Raw genomic sequence first — 18,501 nt, forward strand, 5'->3', positions numbered from 1 at the left:
GTTAACTGATTGAACACTATCAGGCAAAGTTTAGGCATTTTCGAAAACATTCTGGTATTAAACACTTTATTACAATAGTCAATTAATATTTTTACGGAAATAACATTTTTCTGGACATTTGCCATGCAGAGGTATTGTATCACTGAATAATGGCAAATGTCCAGAAAAATCATGTTTCTTCACAATCCTTCAGTAATCAAAAACAAACTTCAAACAAAGAATATTTTGACGCTATACATTTTTGTAAATATTTTCAAAAACTCATACCACAGAGTTATACCAATAAATTTATAGATACAATAAACAATAACTAGAACATTAATTGACAAATATTATTTCATAAATTTTATTTGATTTCCATTAAAAATAACTAGCACCATTCAAACTATCTTGTATCTAACAAAACTGTTTGTCATTACTTGTAAATGTAATATAAATATTGTGCTAGTATAAAATTTGATAGTTAATTTGTTGTTAAAAAATGTGTATTTCTGTAACCTAATATTCCTCTAATACAAATAAAAAAACTAGTGATAGTTGCAAAGAACGCTAAAACTGTACGATTTAATTATGAATATTACGTTTGCAACTTACGCTTGAATGACATACAGAAATATAATACATCGCTATAAACTTATCTTCTCTATTTCTCCATCTTGGCATAACACAAATGTATATGGTTGGTTGTATTTCATGAAATATGTTTGACATTAAACGTTGGGACTGTAAATGTAAACAGCAACTACAAGACACGTAATGCTGACAGAACTAACGTAAATAGTAAATGATAAAATGTAACAGTATAAATTCTACACAAATCTTAGAAATAAATTAGACAGAAATTATCTTAAAATTTTCATCTTAACCCTCAAAGTGGTGATTTGGAGTTTTTTACACGTATAAACATTTTTTTAGGAATTTTGCAAGCATATGTTGAAAGTAAACAATAAGTATATCAAAATTAACAAAGTGTAACATATTAAATATATACATATTTTTCCAGCAAAGCTACAGAATAAGAAAATAATAATTACAATTACTTTCCATTCCATGTTGACTAGTTATTAACTGTTCTTTTGAAAACAAATTTGTTTACTTTTCCACATTCAGCACAGCATAGCACTTTACTAAACACACTCAATATAACAATCCAAAATAAAGAAAAATTTAATAGAAATGAAAAATTATATACAATTTTGACATTTACATAAAAATGCAAGAAAACAAAAACATTGCTGATTTTGACTCCTGAAAAGCTTTAAAAATTTGGCAAGCAATTACTTTAACAGATGAATTGTAAGATGCAAAAATTAACAACAGCATGTGGATAAATTAATATTGCAGTTTTTCTAGTTTTTTACTACATAAAATACATTTAGAAATATCATAAATTATGAATGTTATGTTGTTTGCGGTAAACGTCGACCCAACGGCACGTAACGTTTTCAGCACTTTAAGGGTTAAAATTAAACTTTATTAAAACTATGTTTATTAGGTAGATTGTGTATACAGATCAGCCTATTGCAATTGTTTTCATTGTAACATTTGCAGAAAATTTCTGCATAACCATCAAACATATGCAGCAGAGCCCAAAATCACTCTTGGTTGAAAGTTTATTTGTATAAATAAATATAAAATGCGGCTTATGGAAATGATACTTGGTACAGGATTCCATACCAAGATGTCTACTGTTTTGAATTTTACACAAATTCACACTCAGTTATTTATGGTCCTACAAAAAATTGGTTTTATACAAATGTAGATGGCATCCTGTATTTATAAAATAAACCATACTAATATTTCAACTGCCACAGAATCTCTACTTCTTCCGAAGGATTATTTTAAACTGAATACTTTTACCTTAATTAATTTGATGTAACAGAAAACTTACTAAATACAATTGTAGAATGAAAACCATAATTACTCCATATTCATGTGAGACAGAATTCTTATAAATTGAACACGAATATTCAATTGTTTATGTATATTAATACAATTAACATTATACCAAACAGTTTAACATAAAGTATAATACAAAAATCTATAATTATATTTACAAGTTTGTTCATCACAATGTCTTAACGATACACTCACTACGCTATGTTTTTCTTGCTGTTACTAAAGATCTTTCAGTTTGATCATCAGTAAGCTGCAATAAATAATACAATAAAATTAATTTGAAAGTATAGTTTCTAGAATTGGATTTTGGATTGCTCTCTTCTTGAAGCACTAAACCTCAAACCATAGAGTTAAGCATGAAAATCCACGTTGCATTGAATGCTACACGCAAAGGTCAAAGTCAACAATAGAAAAGTTGTGTTGGACCCTCAGCACGGTCCACACGAGTTACCCCTTTATTGTTAAGGAACTTGTGATTGTGCACAACTTTTCTGTTACGTTGGTTTCGTGGTTGACAAAAGAGCAGATAGCATTGTTGTGTCTTTTGGAATCAATTAACAATGGAAAATACCTGCAATCTTGTTATTCTTTCACATTGTCTATTGTAAATAATGAACTTAACAGAAAACTAAAAACGATACATCTAAAAATTAAACCTAACAGAGGCCATGTAGTTTTCTGTTCAAAAATTATACCTTTTATTATACTTGAATAAAGTATATCAGTCACATGAAATAACATTATCAGTGATCTGGAAAACTGATGGAATCACTTCACACATGTGATAATGAAACTTGGATGTGAAAATTGTTGCAAATAATTGATATTGTTTTAAATAAATTAATACAGATAGTTTGCTCAATTTACTTTTGTAAAATAATACGTTTAAATAAGTAAGGAATAACTTTCAAATATAAATATTACAAAAACTTTCTTGTTTTCTGTAGATTAATACTTGCTTCCAAATTGGAATCTGTAACTCTCGTAATAACAAAAGTGAACAGTCAAAATGGAAGCAAGCATACACAAACTGTAGTTTTCTGAAAGAAACAACGCAATTTGAATTTTTTGTAAGTGATACTAAAAACTATTGCTACTAAAATTTGTGATGCAAAGTGAAAAAGTGTAATAGTTGCGGACAAATAAGTGAAAATGGGGCTTGCACAAATGGCACTGTGAATCATAATTATTTTATAGTAAAACTATAAAATTATTATACATATTGCATCAGTGAAGATGTCTAGCATGGAGTAGATTTGTTGTAGATTAAATTAATGAAATGCAAACTTTTATTGTGCTGCTGCGAAAGATTTTGATAAAACCACCTGAGCAAGCCATTTTCATGTTGTTTTAGACTTTTCTAAGTAGCAATGAATTTTAAACTATCTGAGAATCACCAGAAATATAAATTATTTGCAACAAGATATTACATAAAAGGCCCAATACATAAACATTTATATTTTAATTCACAATAGCTTGTCTTCCATATATTATACTTTGGTCTTTGTTCACGCTGTGATGAAAGCAGTTCTGGGGACATTCAGTGAAATGTACAGTGGTATACTACTACTGACATGTTGGCAGCCTTGGATGCACCCCACTGCATGTTACTAACTTTAGCTGGCAGTATGGAGTTTAATACTGACCTTGAAGATGCCTGGGTTTCCCTTGCCTCTTTATTGTCTTAAAAATAATACCATTTTTAAGTTCTAATCTGCACGATACTAATTTAACCCATTGGCTACCAATGTATATTGCCCACGGCATCAAAAAATATTCCCGATACTGATTATTTTGGTATTTATTTAAACTATTATATCAATGGTCTGTTAAAATATAACAAGTTCAGATTTGAGGCTTGTCAACTCCTCAAAATCGATTGTTGTTTACTGTTTCATCTGAAAATTGTTTGTTTTGATTAGTTGCCGTCTAAAATGAAGTAGTGGTCAAATGAAGAGTTTCAGTAACTTTGAGGAGAACATACGCAATGGAAGTAAAATTGAAGTAAGTGATGATAAGATTTTGAGTAAAAATGACGATGAAGAAATGGCCTGACTTTCAAACTTGGGAGTGGCCTAGGCAAGCTAATGAACCACATTAAAAAAAAAATTATATTGGTAGATCTGTTATAAGTCTAATTGTAGCTAAGCAACTAAATATTTAAAATATAAAATACAATTTTATCATGTTATATGTAGTAATGTAAAATTTCCAGGAATTTAAAATCAAGGAAATATTTCCAAGGAATATTGCCAGCAATATTTCCAAAATGTATAAATGCCCGTAAAATTATGATTAATTTGCAAGATAGCTCAAAAAACAGAAAATAATAGGTAAAAGCAGTTATTATATGGTTAAATACAACTCTACATCTGAATTATATTTTAAAATAAAATTATAATGAAATAAAAATGGAAATATTGGCAATTATTGACTTAACAATTATAAACTGTGAAACATACAGATACAGTGAATTTATAAAAACAGGTAGTTTTTTAATATTCTAGATCTAAGATGTTTGAACATGAGTTCCAAAATGAAATTCCTTCTTAAAATATGCTTGATTTTAAATGTTTTGAGTTTTTAATAATGGTTTAGGAATCTAAATCCATTTCGTTCTAAGTTCCCAGGATATTGTCTATACAGGAAATTATTGCATGGAATAATAATTTTTGGATAAAAATGTATGAATTCACTTAGTTAACCTAAGTTTTAAAGTTTTAACTGTTAAAATTTCAAAATCACAAATTTTCATAAATTCCTAATTTTTGGAAATCTTCCTGGCCCACATCACTAGTTATATGATGGTTTAATATTTTTATTTGATCGTAACTAAGCACCCACACAAGGACTTCTATTGGAAAATAAAAATAATTCGGAGGGTAAAAAGACATGAATTTAAATTGGTAGTCAATGGGTTAATACAATTTTATATTCCTTTCAGTATCAAGTTAGAAATAGCTTTTTAAGAAAAATTGTTGAGAAATAAACTGAAACTGTCCAAAAATTAGAACAGTTCACCTGAGGTTATATTTGTTGTTCGAATTACTGCTAATCGTCTCATAATAAAAAAAAGTACTAAACAATTCCTGAATCATAATTTTTGGTTAAACAATTCACACGCTATGTGAGATCTCCAAATCACATATACTGTTGTTATACTGAGTTTCAGTATCAGTAGAGAAACTATTTCACAACAAAAGTGCACAACTAACATTTGTAAAGTAATTACTGTATTATCGGATATACAGTGTTATAAATTAATCTGTTGCGAGATATACTCCAAACCATCACTAGATCTTATGAGAAAATCATAATAAAACAACAAACAAATAAACAGTATAATACTTAAATAAAACTGGTCTGTAGGGCTAATTAAAAATGTATATTAAAGTACAGTGCAGAATTAAACTCCCTAGAATTGTGACAGTGAAGAAGCAGGACTTCCACCGACAACCTAGATATACTTCGAGCAACTTCTCTTGTGACTTGGGTTCAAAAGAATATCTTTTATTGCCAACTAAAAGTGGAGCCACAAGCTCTGGCTTATCTTCCGATCACCTTAAAACTAAGAGCACTCTTCACTAACAGTCGAAGCTCTGACTGCCACTCCGCTCGCGGAAGAAGCCCTTCTCTGTCTTGCACTCTCGGATAGTGACGGTACTCAGGTTCACGGTCACGTCGGTGATGAATATCTCGTCGGCCACAGGGTTCCGCTGTCGCCAGTATTCCGGACCGGGGTTCGTCAGTACGTGACTCACCAACACCTGGGGTTCTGACTCCACCTGCGCGGCCTGGTGGCCGTTCACGAGGGGAGGAGCGCTGGGGGGCTCCTCGGCTCGGACCACAACTGGTGTCGACGCTGCAGCTCCGGCACCTCCACCGACCTACACACACACACACACACACACACGTAAATCACACATACACGTTCTCCACTGTTATTGAAAGTATACACTATCACATATACACTACTAAAGAACACATATAGAATTAAAAGTAAACTAAAACCCTTGGTGAACATTTATTAGACGTAATTGACACGTCTCAGCAATAAGCCATCTTCAGAGTGTACAAATAACTTCTAACAAAACAAATAAATATAGGATGAAAACTAAAACTAAAAATCTTATTTCAAATAACCACAGTGATGTTTATCTTCTTAGCTATATTTGAACAAAATGCAACAAGGCTATGATGGCCTAGCAAATTTTAACGTTAGCGGTATAAGTGAGAAATTCAGTGATGATTAATTGCCTATTTTATGCTCCTTTGTTCATATCTCTGTCTTTCAATGTGAGACATAACATTGTGTATATTTAATAAAATTAACATTTTTTAGAAAATATATGTATAATTCAAGAAAGCACAGATCAGAGGTCTGTGTTGTATGAAATTTCACTAAAAGACCATTTTGATTTTGCCATTATACAAGGTTGGTTTGATACAAATTAAAAATAAACCAAAGAAACCTTCATCTGAATTCTAATTTTAATCTTGTTTTAATCATGGTTCTATTTGTTTATATCTTTAATTAGGTATGGAGTGGAATATAGGGCCTACCAAGGGGTGGCCTTGTAAATTGGTTGTTACAAGGGTAACAGGACGCTTTAATTTTTATTTATTGTCAAAATGTCAATGGTATAGAGACTTTACTTTTCTACTTTTAGTGACTAGAAGCATTTTATTTACAATATCACGAATAGTGTGAATATAAAAACATGGAATATTAAAAAAAATTAACATTGGAATAAGTCTATACTTTTAAAGATCTGACCAATTTTGATAGTTATGTCTTTGAAAAAAAAGTGAAACTTTCTATTAAACCTCTACATTACGTTAAATTTGATGTTCTAAAACAACACTACTGAGTGTATTGTTCCTGGATTCTTGGCAAGGTATAGATAGTTATTTCTGCCAATCTCACTAAAATTCTCTGCACCTACTTACTTGAGGCGGTTGTGTATTGACGGGGCACAGTATCGGTGAGGCTCTCTTCTCCTGCGTGGGCGGAGGTGATGGAGGTCGGGGGGAGGTCAGTTTAGGCTGCTCGGTAGGAGGAGCAGGTGTAGGTGTTGGTGCTGGTGGTGGTGGGGAGGCGGGGGCTAGAGTCGAGGATGGGGGTGAGGCGGGGGCAGGACTGGTCTCCTCCTGTGGCACACCTCCACTGCTCCTTGGGCTGGAACCAGAAGCTCGTTTTCCGGACACTTTTGCTGGTTGACCCTGTAATTATTAAAATAACATTGCGTTAAATTTGAATTTTAACCTCCATTTTGAGAGCTTATTTAATTTATGCTCAAAAGGCTTGCCGCTAAGCACTTTCACTGCCGACAACGCCATTTGACGTTGTGCATGGAGTTCTTTAGACTGTCAACAACGGATACAAAGCAGAAAATGTCAACAACGTCTTTGACGGCGCCGACTTTTACGGTAATAACATGCATTTAAACGTATTTGGACATCGGTGTTGATAGCCATTGGTCAGTAGTTACATATTTTTATTTCTTACTCTGTGCATTATGATCTATGAAATGTTATTGGCAGTCATGTGGAATATCAGAAAAAAAGTGGTTTGTTTACGAACTCGCCACATCGCGTCGGCCGTTTGTTGTCATTCTGCTAATTCATCATCTGCATTGTTATTGTTTTACTTGCTATTACTTTAGTTTACAACAATTGTTTTGTGAGTAAATACAATGAATCGTGACAGTATTGAAGGCAATCAAGTGCTAGAAGAGTTACTCAGATTTTTAAGTGACATTGAAAGTGATGATTTATCCAAGATGACACAGATAATGATCCTAAATTTACTACTAATCTACTTGTTGACATTGTTTTTTCACTCAAATAACAAATATAAGCAAAATAGTAATAAAAACTTTTATTCTTATGTTTTATAAATAACTGATTGATAACAGAATTTTACAGTTTATGGTTTATTTTCAGCTTTTGATGAAGATTTTGATGATGGCCCTGGAACAAACGAGTTATACCTCCACACTAAAAAATATTTAAACATAAGTGGATTTCAATTGTAAATGTGAGTAGCTATAGTGACAGTAATGACAATGCTGAATACAGCAAATAATAATGAGAAATATATTTTGTTATAGACTAGTACATGGTGATCATTTTTACAAGACTTTCTGTTTGAAAATATTTATGCACCAGCATTTGTGTAGAAAGAAGAAGAATTCAGCTTAAAAAAAATTAAGTTCCAAGATTGGTTAAAAAATTATATTTATTTAAAAATCATTAAAACGGGTGGCAGTGTAAGAAAGTTGTAAAAATTAGGATGCAGCAGTGAAAGTGTTAAAACACACAGGACTGATCGTGATCTAAGCAGCTTCAATAATCATAGCTGCTCAGAGTTAAGTCATCAGTCCTGGCTGATTATGTCCTTGGACTATTATAACAAACTGACAACCAATGCAGTTTGCTATATCTTGGTTGTGACAGCCATTAACCTAGTCTAAAAAACCAGAGAAAAATGTAAAATAATACAAACATTTACTAGAGTCCTGGCTGATTATGTCCTTGGACTATTATAACAAACTGACAACCAATGCAGTTTGCTATATCTTGGTTGTGACAGCCATTAACCTAGTCTAAAAAACCAGAGAAAAATGTAAAATAATACAAACATTTACTAGAGTCCTGGCTGATTATGTCCTTGGACTATTATAACAAACTGACAACCAATGCAGTTTGCTATATCTTGGTTGTGACAGCCATTAACCTAGTCTAAAAAACCAGAGAAAAATGTAAAATAATACAAACATTTACTAGAGTCCTGGCTGATTATGTCCTTGGACTATTATAACAAACTGACAACCAATGCAGTTTGCTATATCTTGGTTGTGACAGCCATTAACCTAGTCTAAAAAACCAGAGAAAAATGTAAAATAATACAAACATTTACTAGAGTCCTGGCTGATTATGTCCTTGGACTATTATAACAAACTGACAACCAATGCAGTTTGCTATATCTTGGTTGTGACAGCCATTAACCTAGTCTAAAAAAACCAGAGAAAAATGTAAAATAATACAAACATTTACTAGAGTCCTGGCTGATTATGTCCTTGGACTATTATAACAAACTGACAACCAATGCAGTTTGCTATATCTTGGTTGTGACAGCCATTAACCTAGTCTAAAAAACCAGAGAAAAATGTAAAATAATACAAACATTTACTAGAGTCCTGGCTGATTATGTCCTTGGACTATTATAACAAACTGACAACCAATGCAGTTTGCTATATCTTGGTTGTGACAGCCATTAACCTAGTCTAAAAAACCAGAGAAAAATGTAAAATAATACAAACATTTACTAGAGTCCTGGCTGATTATGTCCTTGGACTATTATAACAAACTGACAACCAATGCAGTTTGCTATATCTTGGTTGTGACAGCCATTAACCTAGTCTAAAAAACCAGAGAAAAATGTAAAATAATACAAACATTTACTAGAGTCCTGGCTGATTATGTCCTTGGACTATTATAACAAACTGACAACCAATGCAGTTTGCTATATCTTGGTTGTGACAGCCATTAACCTAGTCTAAAAACCAGAGAAAAATGTAAAATAATACAAACATTTACTAGAGTCCTGGCTGATTATGTCCTTGGACTATTATAACAAACTGACAACCAATGCAGTTTGCTATATCTTGGTTGTGACAGCCATTAACCTAGTCTAAAAACCAGAGAAAAAATGTAAAATAATACAAACATTTACTAGAGTCCTGGCTGATTATGTCCTTGGACTATTATAACAAACTGACAACCAATGCAGTTTGCTATATCTTGGTTGTGACAGCCATTAACCTAGTCTAAAAAAACCAGAGAAAAATGTAAAATAATACAAACATTTACTAGAGTCCTGGCTGATTATGTCCTTGGACTATTATAACAAACTGACAACCAATGCAGTTTGCTATATCTTGGTTGTGACAGCCATTAACCTAGTCTAAAAACCAGAGAAAAATGTAAAATAATACAAACATTTACTAGAGTCCTGGCTGATTATGTCCTTGGACTATTATAACAAACTGACAACCAATGCAGTTTGCTATATCTTGGTTGTGACAGCCATTAACCTAGTCTAAAAACCAGAGAAAAATGTAAAATAATACAAACATTTACTAGAGTCCTGGCTGATTATGTCCTTGGACTATTATAACAAACTGACAACCAATGCAGTTTGCTATATCTTGGTTGTGACAGCCATTAACCTAGTCTAAAAAACCAGAGAAAAATGTAAAATAATACAAACATTTACTAGAGTCCTGGCTGATTATGTCCTTGGACTATTATAACAAACTGACAACCAATGCAGTTTGCTATATCTTGGTTGTGACAGCCATTAACCTAGTCTAAAAAAACCAGAGAAAAATGTAAAATAATACAAACATTTACTAGAGTCCTGGCTGATTATGTCCTTGGACTATTATAACAAACTGACAACCAATGCAGTTTGCTATATCTTGGTTGTGACAGCCATTAACCTAGTCTAAAAAACCAGAGAAAAATGTAAAATAATACAAACATTTACTAGAGTCCTGGCTGATTATGTCCTTGGACTATTATAACAAACTGACAACCAATGCAGTTTGCTATATCTTGGTTGTGACAGCCATTAACCTAGTCTAAAAAACCAGAGAAAAATGTAAAATAATACAAACATTTACTAGAGTCCTGGCTGATTATGTCCTTGGACTATTATAACAAACTGACAACCAATGCAGTTTGCTATATCTTGGTTGTGACAGCCATTAACCTAGTCTAAAAAACCAGAGAAAAATGTAAAATAATACAAACATTTACTAGAGTCCTGGCTGATTATGTCCTTGGACTATTATAACAAACTGACAACCAATGCAGTTTGCTATATCTTGGTTGTGACAGCCATTAACCTAGTCTAAAAAACCAGAGAAAAATGTAAAATAATACAAACATTTACTAGAGTCCTGGCTGATTATGTCCTTGGACTATTATAACAAACTGACAACCAATGCAGTTTGCTATATCTTGGTTGTGACAGCCATTAACCTAGTCTAAAAAACCAGAGAAAAATGTAAAATAATACAAACATTTACTAGAGTCCTGGCTGATTATGTCCTTGGACTATTATAACAAACTGACAACCAATGCAGTTTGCTATATCTTGGTTGTGACAGCCATTAACCTAGTCTAAAAAACCAGAGAAAAATGTAAAATAATACAAACATTTACTAGAGTATTGTTTTTTATTTGTACATAAATTGAAAAACGTGTATTGAAAATTGTTTGTTTTCCACGTTTCAATCTGTGTCACTTTTACATGACTTGAGATAGTAAGATACTGTAGTGGACAGAAATATTATAACATATAACTTACACACTTATTTACAACACAAAAAGCTTTTTGATACAAATGTAAAGTATGTACTTCTTTTTTTGGCAGTACGCATGTTTGTTGAATTCTTTTCACTGTCACAATCAATTTTCACAACCCAACTCACATTCCACCAGTTTATAATCATCCAAACTACCTGACAACAAATCTGACAAAAAAAAATCATCATGCACTTTATTTGCCGATATGCCACTTTCATCATCAGAACTAATATTTTCATCATCCAATAGTTCACGTATACAATTGGAACAACGAGAATCACCAATTTCACAACATAGCAATCAATTATAAACAACTACCCTACATTATTATGTAGGGTAGTTGTTTATAATTATTACCTAGCGATGGTTACAACAAAGAACGTCAAAGCCGTGCAGCGCTGTAACCAGCTGCATAATCCGTCAGCTGTATGCCGGGTGGCATTTGAATCGATATCAGCTGACAACGAGTAATATTACGAATATAAACTATATAAAACGAATTTGTATTTTGAGTAGAGGATTCGACTGGTGCATTTTTATGTCTTTATAACAAATGGTTTTCATGTAATAATAGCGGAAAGTTGACCAACGGCTGTGTCGTCTTTATCTGTTCACAAGAGTGGTATTGATGAACGTCTGAGCCGTGGGTCATCAGTTGGAGGGTTAATAGAGCATATGAGCAAAAAAATAATAACTAAGTTTCTAAAATTAACGTTTTTGTTACATAAACATATGACAGAGTTATAAAGAAAGATAAACTGACCGGAGTGGGTGATGTAGGCCCAGGAGACATCAATCTGGCAACCTTGTGTGGAGGACTGCTCGTAGTGATTGTTACTCCGATCTTGCCTGACTCCTTGGACAGCACCTCCGCCTTTCGCTTGGTGCCAGCTGGCTCTCTCCGCTTCTCCTCCTCTCCACTTGCCTCTTCCTCCACCACTGCTTCCGTTGTCACCGCCTCCGCCACTGCTGGTTCTGGCTCTTTGACCACTAGACAGACGTACATTTTTACTGACATTATTTGTTATTGTATTAATAGTCTTGACCCTGGTTTTAACATTGCTACCTCAATTATGAATTCAATTTTGATTATTTTCTGAAAACAATGAACAGTTTAACTGACTATGGAGATTTTCAAGATTTATATTCTATAATAAATGTGACATGTTATTAAGAGAGTACTGTTTGATTTATAATACAAAACAAGTAAACCTTTTGAAACAATTTTATTTCCATATAAAGTCCACACTTAACCCTTTGCACGCCAGCCTATTTTCCAAAAGTACTACCCAGAAACGCCAAGGGCATTTTCAGCAGTTTTGCAAGCTTTCACAAAATGTATCATAACTTTTTTATTTTTGAACCAGATATTGATGATTTCTTTACCATCATTTTGCTTACGAAAAGCTTTTGTTCAGTTGGTAAATTGTAGTTGCATAAAAGTAATTTAAACTTAAGAAAAAAAAAAATTTAGAAAAAAATTAAAATTTTCAAAAAAGTTTTTTTTAGCACAAATAAGTGGTTTCAAAAAATATTTTTGCTGATTTCCTGTTATATCCTAGTCAACTATATCTACCTAATTACAACATTTCAAAAGCCTATATTATATAGAAGTCCAGTTGTGATTTTTTTTCACTAAATGTGACACGGGCACAGTTTTTGTAAGTTGCATGGACGTTGTATGTAATGTTACACTATATTTACAAATCAATATTTGACACTATACTAAAATAAATCGGTACTTTGGGATTATACTGACCACACCAGTATGAAGAACACAAAAATATATATTTTATAGAAACAAACATGATACAACGAAAAAACAACTCTTTAATTACAAACTTACAACGCAATTGTTAATGGGGTCAGATTCCGTTATATGCCCCCAACGCTTAAACTTTTTTCAATAAACTTAGAACGTTATAAAACGATGTATTTGAGTAACAGAACTAACATTCCATCAATCAACAAGCATTTCCAGGTATTGTGATAGGTATTGTTGTCGCTGTTATCTTATCTTTCTCGAGAATCCCGATTACGGCAGGCCGCGCGGCATGATTATTTAAGTTTTTTGCACGGTACATAATTGCCTTTCCATTACAATTCAATTTATATTTCTGATCAGCCCCTCTAGAATTTGATATTTTACTGATAGGTACTATCTCGAGGGATGTTTTTTTTTTTTCGTTGACATCAGCGCGGGCTTCGGCAGCACCTTCGATCGGAGGTACTCACATTTTGGGTAGCGGAGTGTGATCAAGAATAAAAACAAGTTTTGTGTGTTTTTTTTCAATAAAGAGTTTAGTTTTTGTTTGGTAATGTTTGTTTTTGTTGAATTTTGTGTTTGGAGAAATGTAGGGGTAAAACATGGAAGTACAACAAAGCGACGCACCAGCTGAACGGGCGGCGAGACTCTGCAAACACGTTATCTACTAGACCGCTCGACTTTGACCTCTGTCTGAGGATGGGGAGGGGTTTGCGATAAGACAATTCCTGTTTTTTTACTGACGAAATATTGTTCTACGCTAATCTAGTAATCAGTAAAAGCAAAATGTCAAATAACGATTCATGTCTGGTGTGTGGTCGGTATAATTCCAAAGTACCAATAAGGTATGAGTGTGGTCGGTATAATCCCAAAGTACCAATAAATCTAATAAAAGGAGCATAATAAAAATGCCCTAGCAACAAAAGTAATGAGAGAAATACAAACGTAAACAACGCACAGCAACACGAACGTAACCTCACTCTCGACCAAACAATCCAACAGCTGCGAAGCTCAAATACGACCAAACAAACAGTTCATAAAGGAATAAACAATTTTGTGGTTTCAAAGTAACTAATCGACTATCGATTAGTCAATTTTGATTAGTCTGAAAACAATGAACAGACTGAACTATAAGAAAATTACAGGCTAAAAACGTGACGTACCTATATTAAGGGCGTTGGCGATTTTCAAAACAAGTAGCCGACGGCCAATTTATTTTACGTGGAGTCAAAGGGTTAATATCCCGATTCACAGTTCTTCCTGTGTGTTGGTCCACCATTCCACAGTAGTAGTATTTTCAGAAACTCAACTTTCATGTACAAAAATTTTTTTTCTTTATTGATTTATCTAAAATGTTTACACTGTGTGAGGTCTATCCGATAAATACACAAATTGAGTCCAAAACATCTGTATTTTGTAAAATTTAGTCTAAATCGATTTTGTTTCTTTCAAAGTTCTGTTTTTTTTTGTTCCAGTTGTTGCTAAGCACTTACCCCATCTTCTTTTCCACAGTTTAAAAGCACCCTTGGCAATTCTCGGCAGTTAGGATCGTTAGTTTCCTCATTTCTTGCTTTATTGTGCAAATCTTCTCAGTGATGTCCCCTCATAGGGAATAGGTAAGTTGCACTGGGCGAGATCTGGCAAATAATCAATGGTGAATGTGCAGGTGCTTCGTCATGGTGAAGAATCCATCCATCACTTTGAGTCAAATTTGGCCACACACAACGCACGCAATCTCTTAATCACTTGAGAACTGTGAGGTAGAACTCAGCATTTACTGTTGATCTTTCAGAAAGAAATTGATGCTGAACAACTCCTTCGACATAATAAAAATCAGGAGCATAACTTTGATTCTTGATTGACTTTTTCTTCATATTTGGTTAAAAGTTCATCTTTTGCTTTTCCCTCCTTGCTTTGCGATTTTAGTTCAATGTCATACTCATAAAACCATGATTCGTCACCAGTAACCTTATTGAGAAATTCAGCATAGTTTTCAAGTGAATTTGTCCAGTTGGTAACACATTCAACTCTTTTCAACTTTAATTTGGTGTCAACAGCATGGGCAAAATTTTTGCACACATTTTTTAAAACGCATAGGGCGCACTGTTGATTTTCCTAGTTTCAGTTATCAGCTAAAATTCGGACAGTTTTTCGACGATCAGTAACGACTAGGGCCCACACACGATCAATGTTGTGTCAACACAGGTGGTTGAAGATCATCCCAGGCCAAGGCCGGGTGCAAGCATCATCTGTGACGTCTTGTCAGCCATCTTTAAAATGCTTAATCCACTTGAAAACGGATGTTTTCTTCCGAGCATTATCACCATAAATAAAAATGTGTCAACATTTCAGTAATTTCTTGATAACTTCACCAAAAACTTGTTACTGATTTGTTGCTTTGTGATCTCATCAATTTCTGTTCTCGACAAGACAGCAGAAACTAACATAACTAGCACCATATGCACAGTTAGATAGTCCGCCAAGCACTGACAGCTCATTAGGTCTCAGGCAACTGGCCCCGCCAGTGGGCGGGACAATAGTCCATGTCAAGATCGCTAGCTTGCACAAGTTTGCGTATTTGTTGGACAGACCACTTTTTCTAAATGTATTCTCAAAAATTCTCATATAATATTTTTACTTATTTATGTCAAATATTTTTACATATTTTGGTTATACATAAAAAGGTTATTAAAAAATGTTATTTTTTGCAATTTTTAAATTTTTACAAAAATCACCAAACAAAGTATTTCATCCAAAGCAATATATATTGATTATACATTTTCTTTTTCAGCATTAAATTTGGCATATAATTTATACACATAATATAAAAATTTATTTATGTTATAACATTTCTTTTTTTAAATAGTTCATAAACAAAATTACCTTAGATACCTATGTTTAAATGAAGAACAGCTTTTTTAAATCTTTAAACAAGAAGGCTTGTGTACCACCTAAAACCTACATGTCACTCAGTATGCACGGGCTATACCTGGTGCTGGGTCACTCTCCTCCTCTTCATTCTCGTTCTCGTTCTCAACCTCGGCTGGCTTGGCAGGCTCATCCGCACTCTCACCTCCTCCCACTTCCTCATTATTCGCCTCAGCGGCCGGTTCACTGACAGCTGCTTGCTGTGGACAAACACACAGTTCACTACCAAGTTACATATTAAACTGTTATAAACCATAAAGCAGCAGCTAATTTAGCTTTTACAAAACTGTAAGGACGATTCTTCAAACACTTTTGTTTGTCTAGTATAACGGGTGCTTTACTGGACATAAATAATTATATCTTTGTAAGTGTGAGCACATATATAATTTAAACATTGTACTATCATGCTTGCCAACATTACAATAAGAGACTCCAGACACTTGCTTAGTAGTGAAAAGATTAAATTTATCTATAAACGAGAAAAAAAATCAGAGCTAATGGTCCCTTAATCAGATGGACACAACAATTTAAAAGTCACATAATAAGTACGCTTTCATACTAGACTTGCAGACCTATTTCAAAAGAACAAAATAATGGAATAAACTGTTTCAGTTCTAATTGTCCCTCGAGTAAGATACTTTCGTCGTTCTAGGAGATAGATCTCCTTATGCTAAAAGGTGGACATCTCTCCTAGATCAGAGTAAGAAGAATATAAGAATGATAAAAGGGATGCTGGCAGGACATGGTCCCCTTAGAACACACCTTATGAAGGTGGGTCTTAGCCAGACTGATGAATGCGGATTTTGCGGAGAAGCGGAGGAATCAGCGGAGCACATATGGCCAAACTGTCCTGCCATATCTACAAGCCCCAAGGACATCAGAAAACAGGAGTCCTCAAATCTGATCGGCTTCTGTAAAAGTCTCAGATTCTGAGGACACAAATATAAGTAAGGGAGGCACAAAGGTCCTTTTTAGGGCTAAGTGTGGAGACAATTGTCTCTTTCCTTCGGAAAAAAAGATTCTTTCGTCGTTCATAAATGAGTAATTGAACTGCAGACAATTCTTTGAAAAAGTTTGTCATAACAGGTCAACAGCACATTATGTCTTTTTCAGGCCTTCATACAACTGGATACAACACTGTTCTTTAGTACTGGATCATTACACCAATAGTTTAATGATGATGGTACACAGGAAATGCTTCAGTTGTCCAAGGCAGCCAGCCATAAATCCTACATTGATCAAGAATATAAAATAAATAAGTCTAGCCTTAATTGAATCTCATCTCATAGTCTTACAAAAACACAAAAACATAAAAATCCAATCATTGATGGGGAAATCACTGAATCAAAACATTACCAACACACACAAAAATATTATGAGTAACAAAATTTTAAGATCCTCAAATAAAGCCAAAACCCCTTGGAGTATAATAATTAACACATATTTAAGAGAATCACCAAAAAAAATTAACAACATAACACTGCGCAAAGAAGGGTTGCTAATCAGTAATCCAAGAGCAATTTTTTAATGATTCCTTTATAAATATATTTGACAAATTGATAGTACCAAATCAGGGTGGAAACTCAAAACCACCCTGATTCTAATTTGATTGATTATGATTCTAATTTAGGTATTAATGATAAGTTTAAGCTTTTTTTTTTGATTACTTGTTGTGGGCTGTAGATTGTTCAATCCCCCTGAAACGTATAATGCTGCAAAAGATTAGTCAAACCCAACAAAACTTCAATTAAAATAGGAAAGACATTTTCCTTCAAACCAGTAACTGAAAAAGAAGTAGAAAAGATTGTTCTCTCTTTTGAAAGTAAGTACTCTGACGTAGATGAAATCCCAATGACAGTAATTAAAGGTTCAATAAAATTCATCAAGAAACCTTTAACAAATTTAATTAACTCTTCTCTTATTTCAGGACATTTTTCCTCAAAACTAAAAATATCAAAAGTCATCTCAATCTTTAAAAAAGATGATACAAAAGAAGTTTCTTGTTATAAACCAGTGACGATTCTACCCTCCTTCTCAAAAATTTTCAAACATATTGTTTATAATCAATTACTTAAATTTTTAGAATCAAATAAATTATTAGATAAAGAACAGCATGGGTTTTTACCAGGCAAATCAACTATTACATTAAGTATAGAATTCATTGAAAATATTATAAATTCAGTTGACCAGCTATAGGTATTTTCCTTGATTTATCACGTGCCTTTGACAGTGTATCCCATGCGCTGTTGTTAAACAAACTCAAAAATTTAGGAATAGTAAAAAAAGAACTAAATTGGTTTACTTCCTATCTTAACAATAGGCAACAATACGTGGAAACACAGTTCACAGAAAAATATTATTTAAGGAAAGTCGTCTCAGCCCAGCAAACAATCAACTATGGCATTCCCCAAGGCTCAATATTGGGACCCCTACTTTTTATTTGTTATCTTGGAGGGATAACCAAAAATGTTAATCAAAGTAAAATGTGTATATATGCAGATGACACTAATATGGTAGTAATGGGCAATTCG

General features: G+C 33.3%; 1 protein-coding gene across 1 annotated transcript in view; it reads right to left on the bottom strand.

Annotated features, from left to right (window-relative positions):
- Positions 1-207: 207 nt before the first annotated feature.
- The window catches only part of LOC124367378 (polycomb group protein Pc), a 34,882-nt gene continuing 16,588 nt past the window's right edge, over positions 208-18,501 (bottom strand). Inside the window, exons 5-8 of the mRNA XM_046824144.1 lie at positions 16,032-16,170; positions 12,041-12,267; positions 6,850-7,122; positions 208-5,786 (exon numbers count right to left, since the gene is read on the bottom strand). Of these exons, the coding sequence (XP_046680100.1) occupies positions 5,484-5,786; positions 6,850-7,122; positions 12,041-12,267; positions 16,032-16,170 (942 nt within the window). The 3' untranslated portion in view covers positions 208-5,483. The remainder of the gene's footprint in view (positions 5,787-6,849; positions 7,123-12,040; positions 12,268-16,031; positions 16,171-18,501) is intronic.

Source organism: Homalodisca vitripennis, chromosome 8, assembly GCF_021130785.1.
Source record: "Homalodisca vitripennis isolate AUS2020 chromosome 8, UT_GWSS_2.1, whole genome shotgun sequence".
Classification (NCBI taxonomy): domain Eukaryota; kingdom Metazoa; phylum Arthropoda; class Insecta; order Hemiptera; family Cicadellidae; genus Homalodisca; species Homalodisca vitripennis.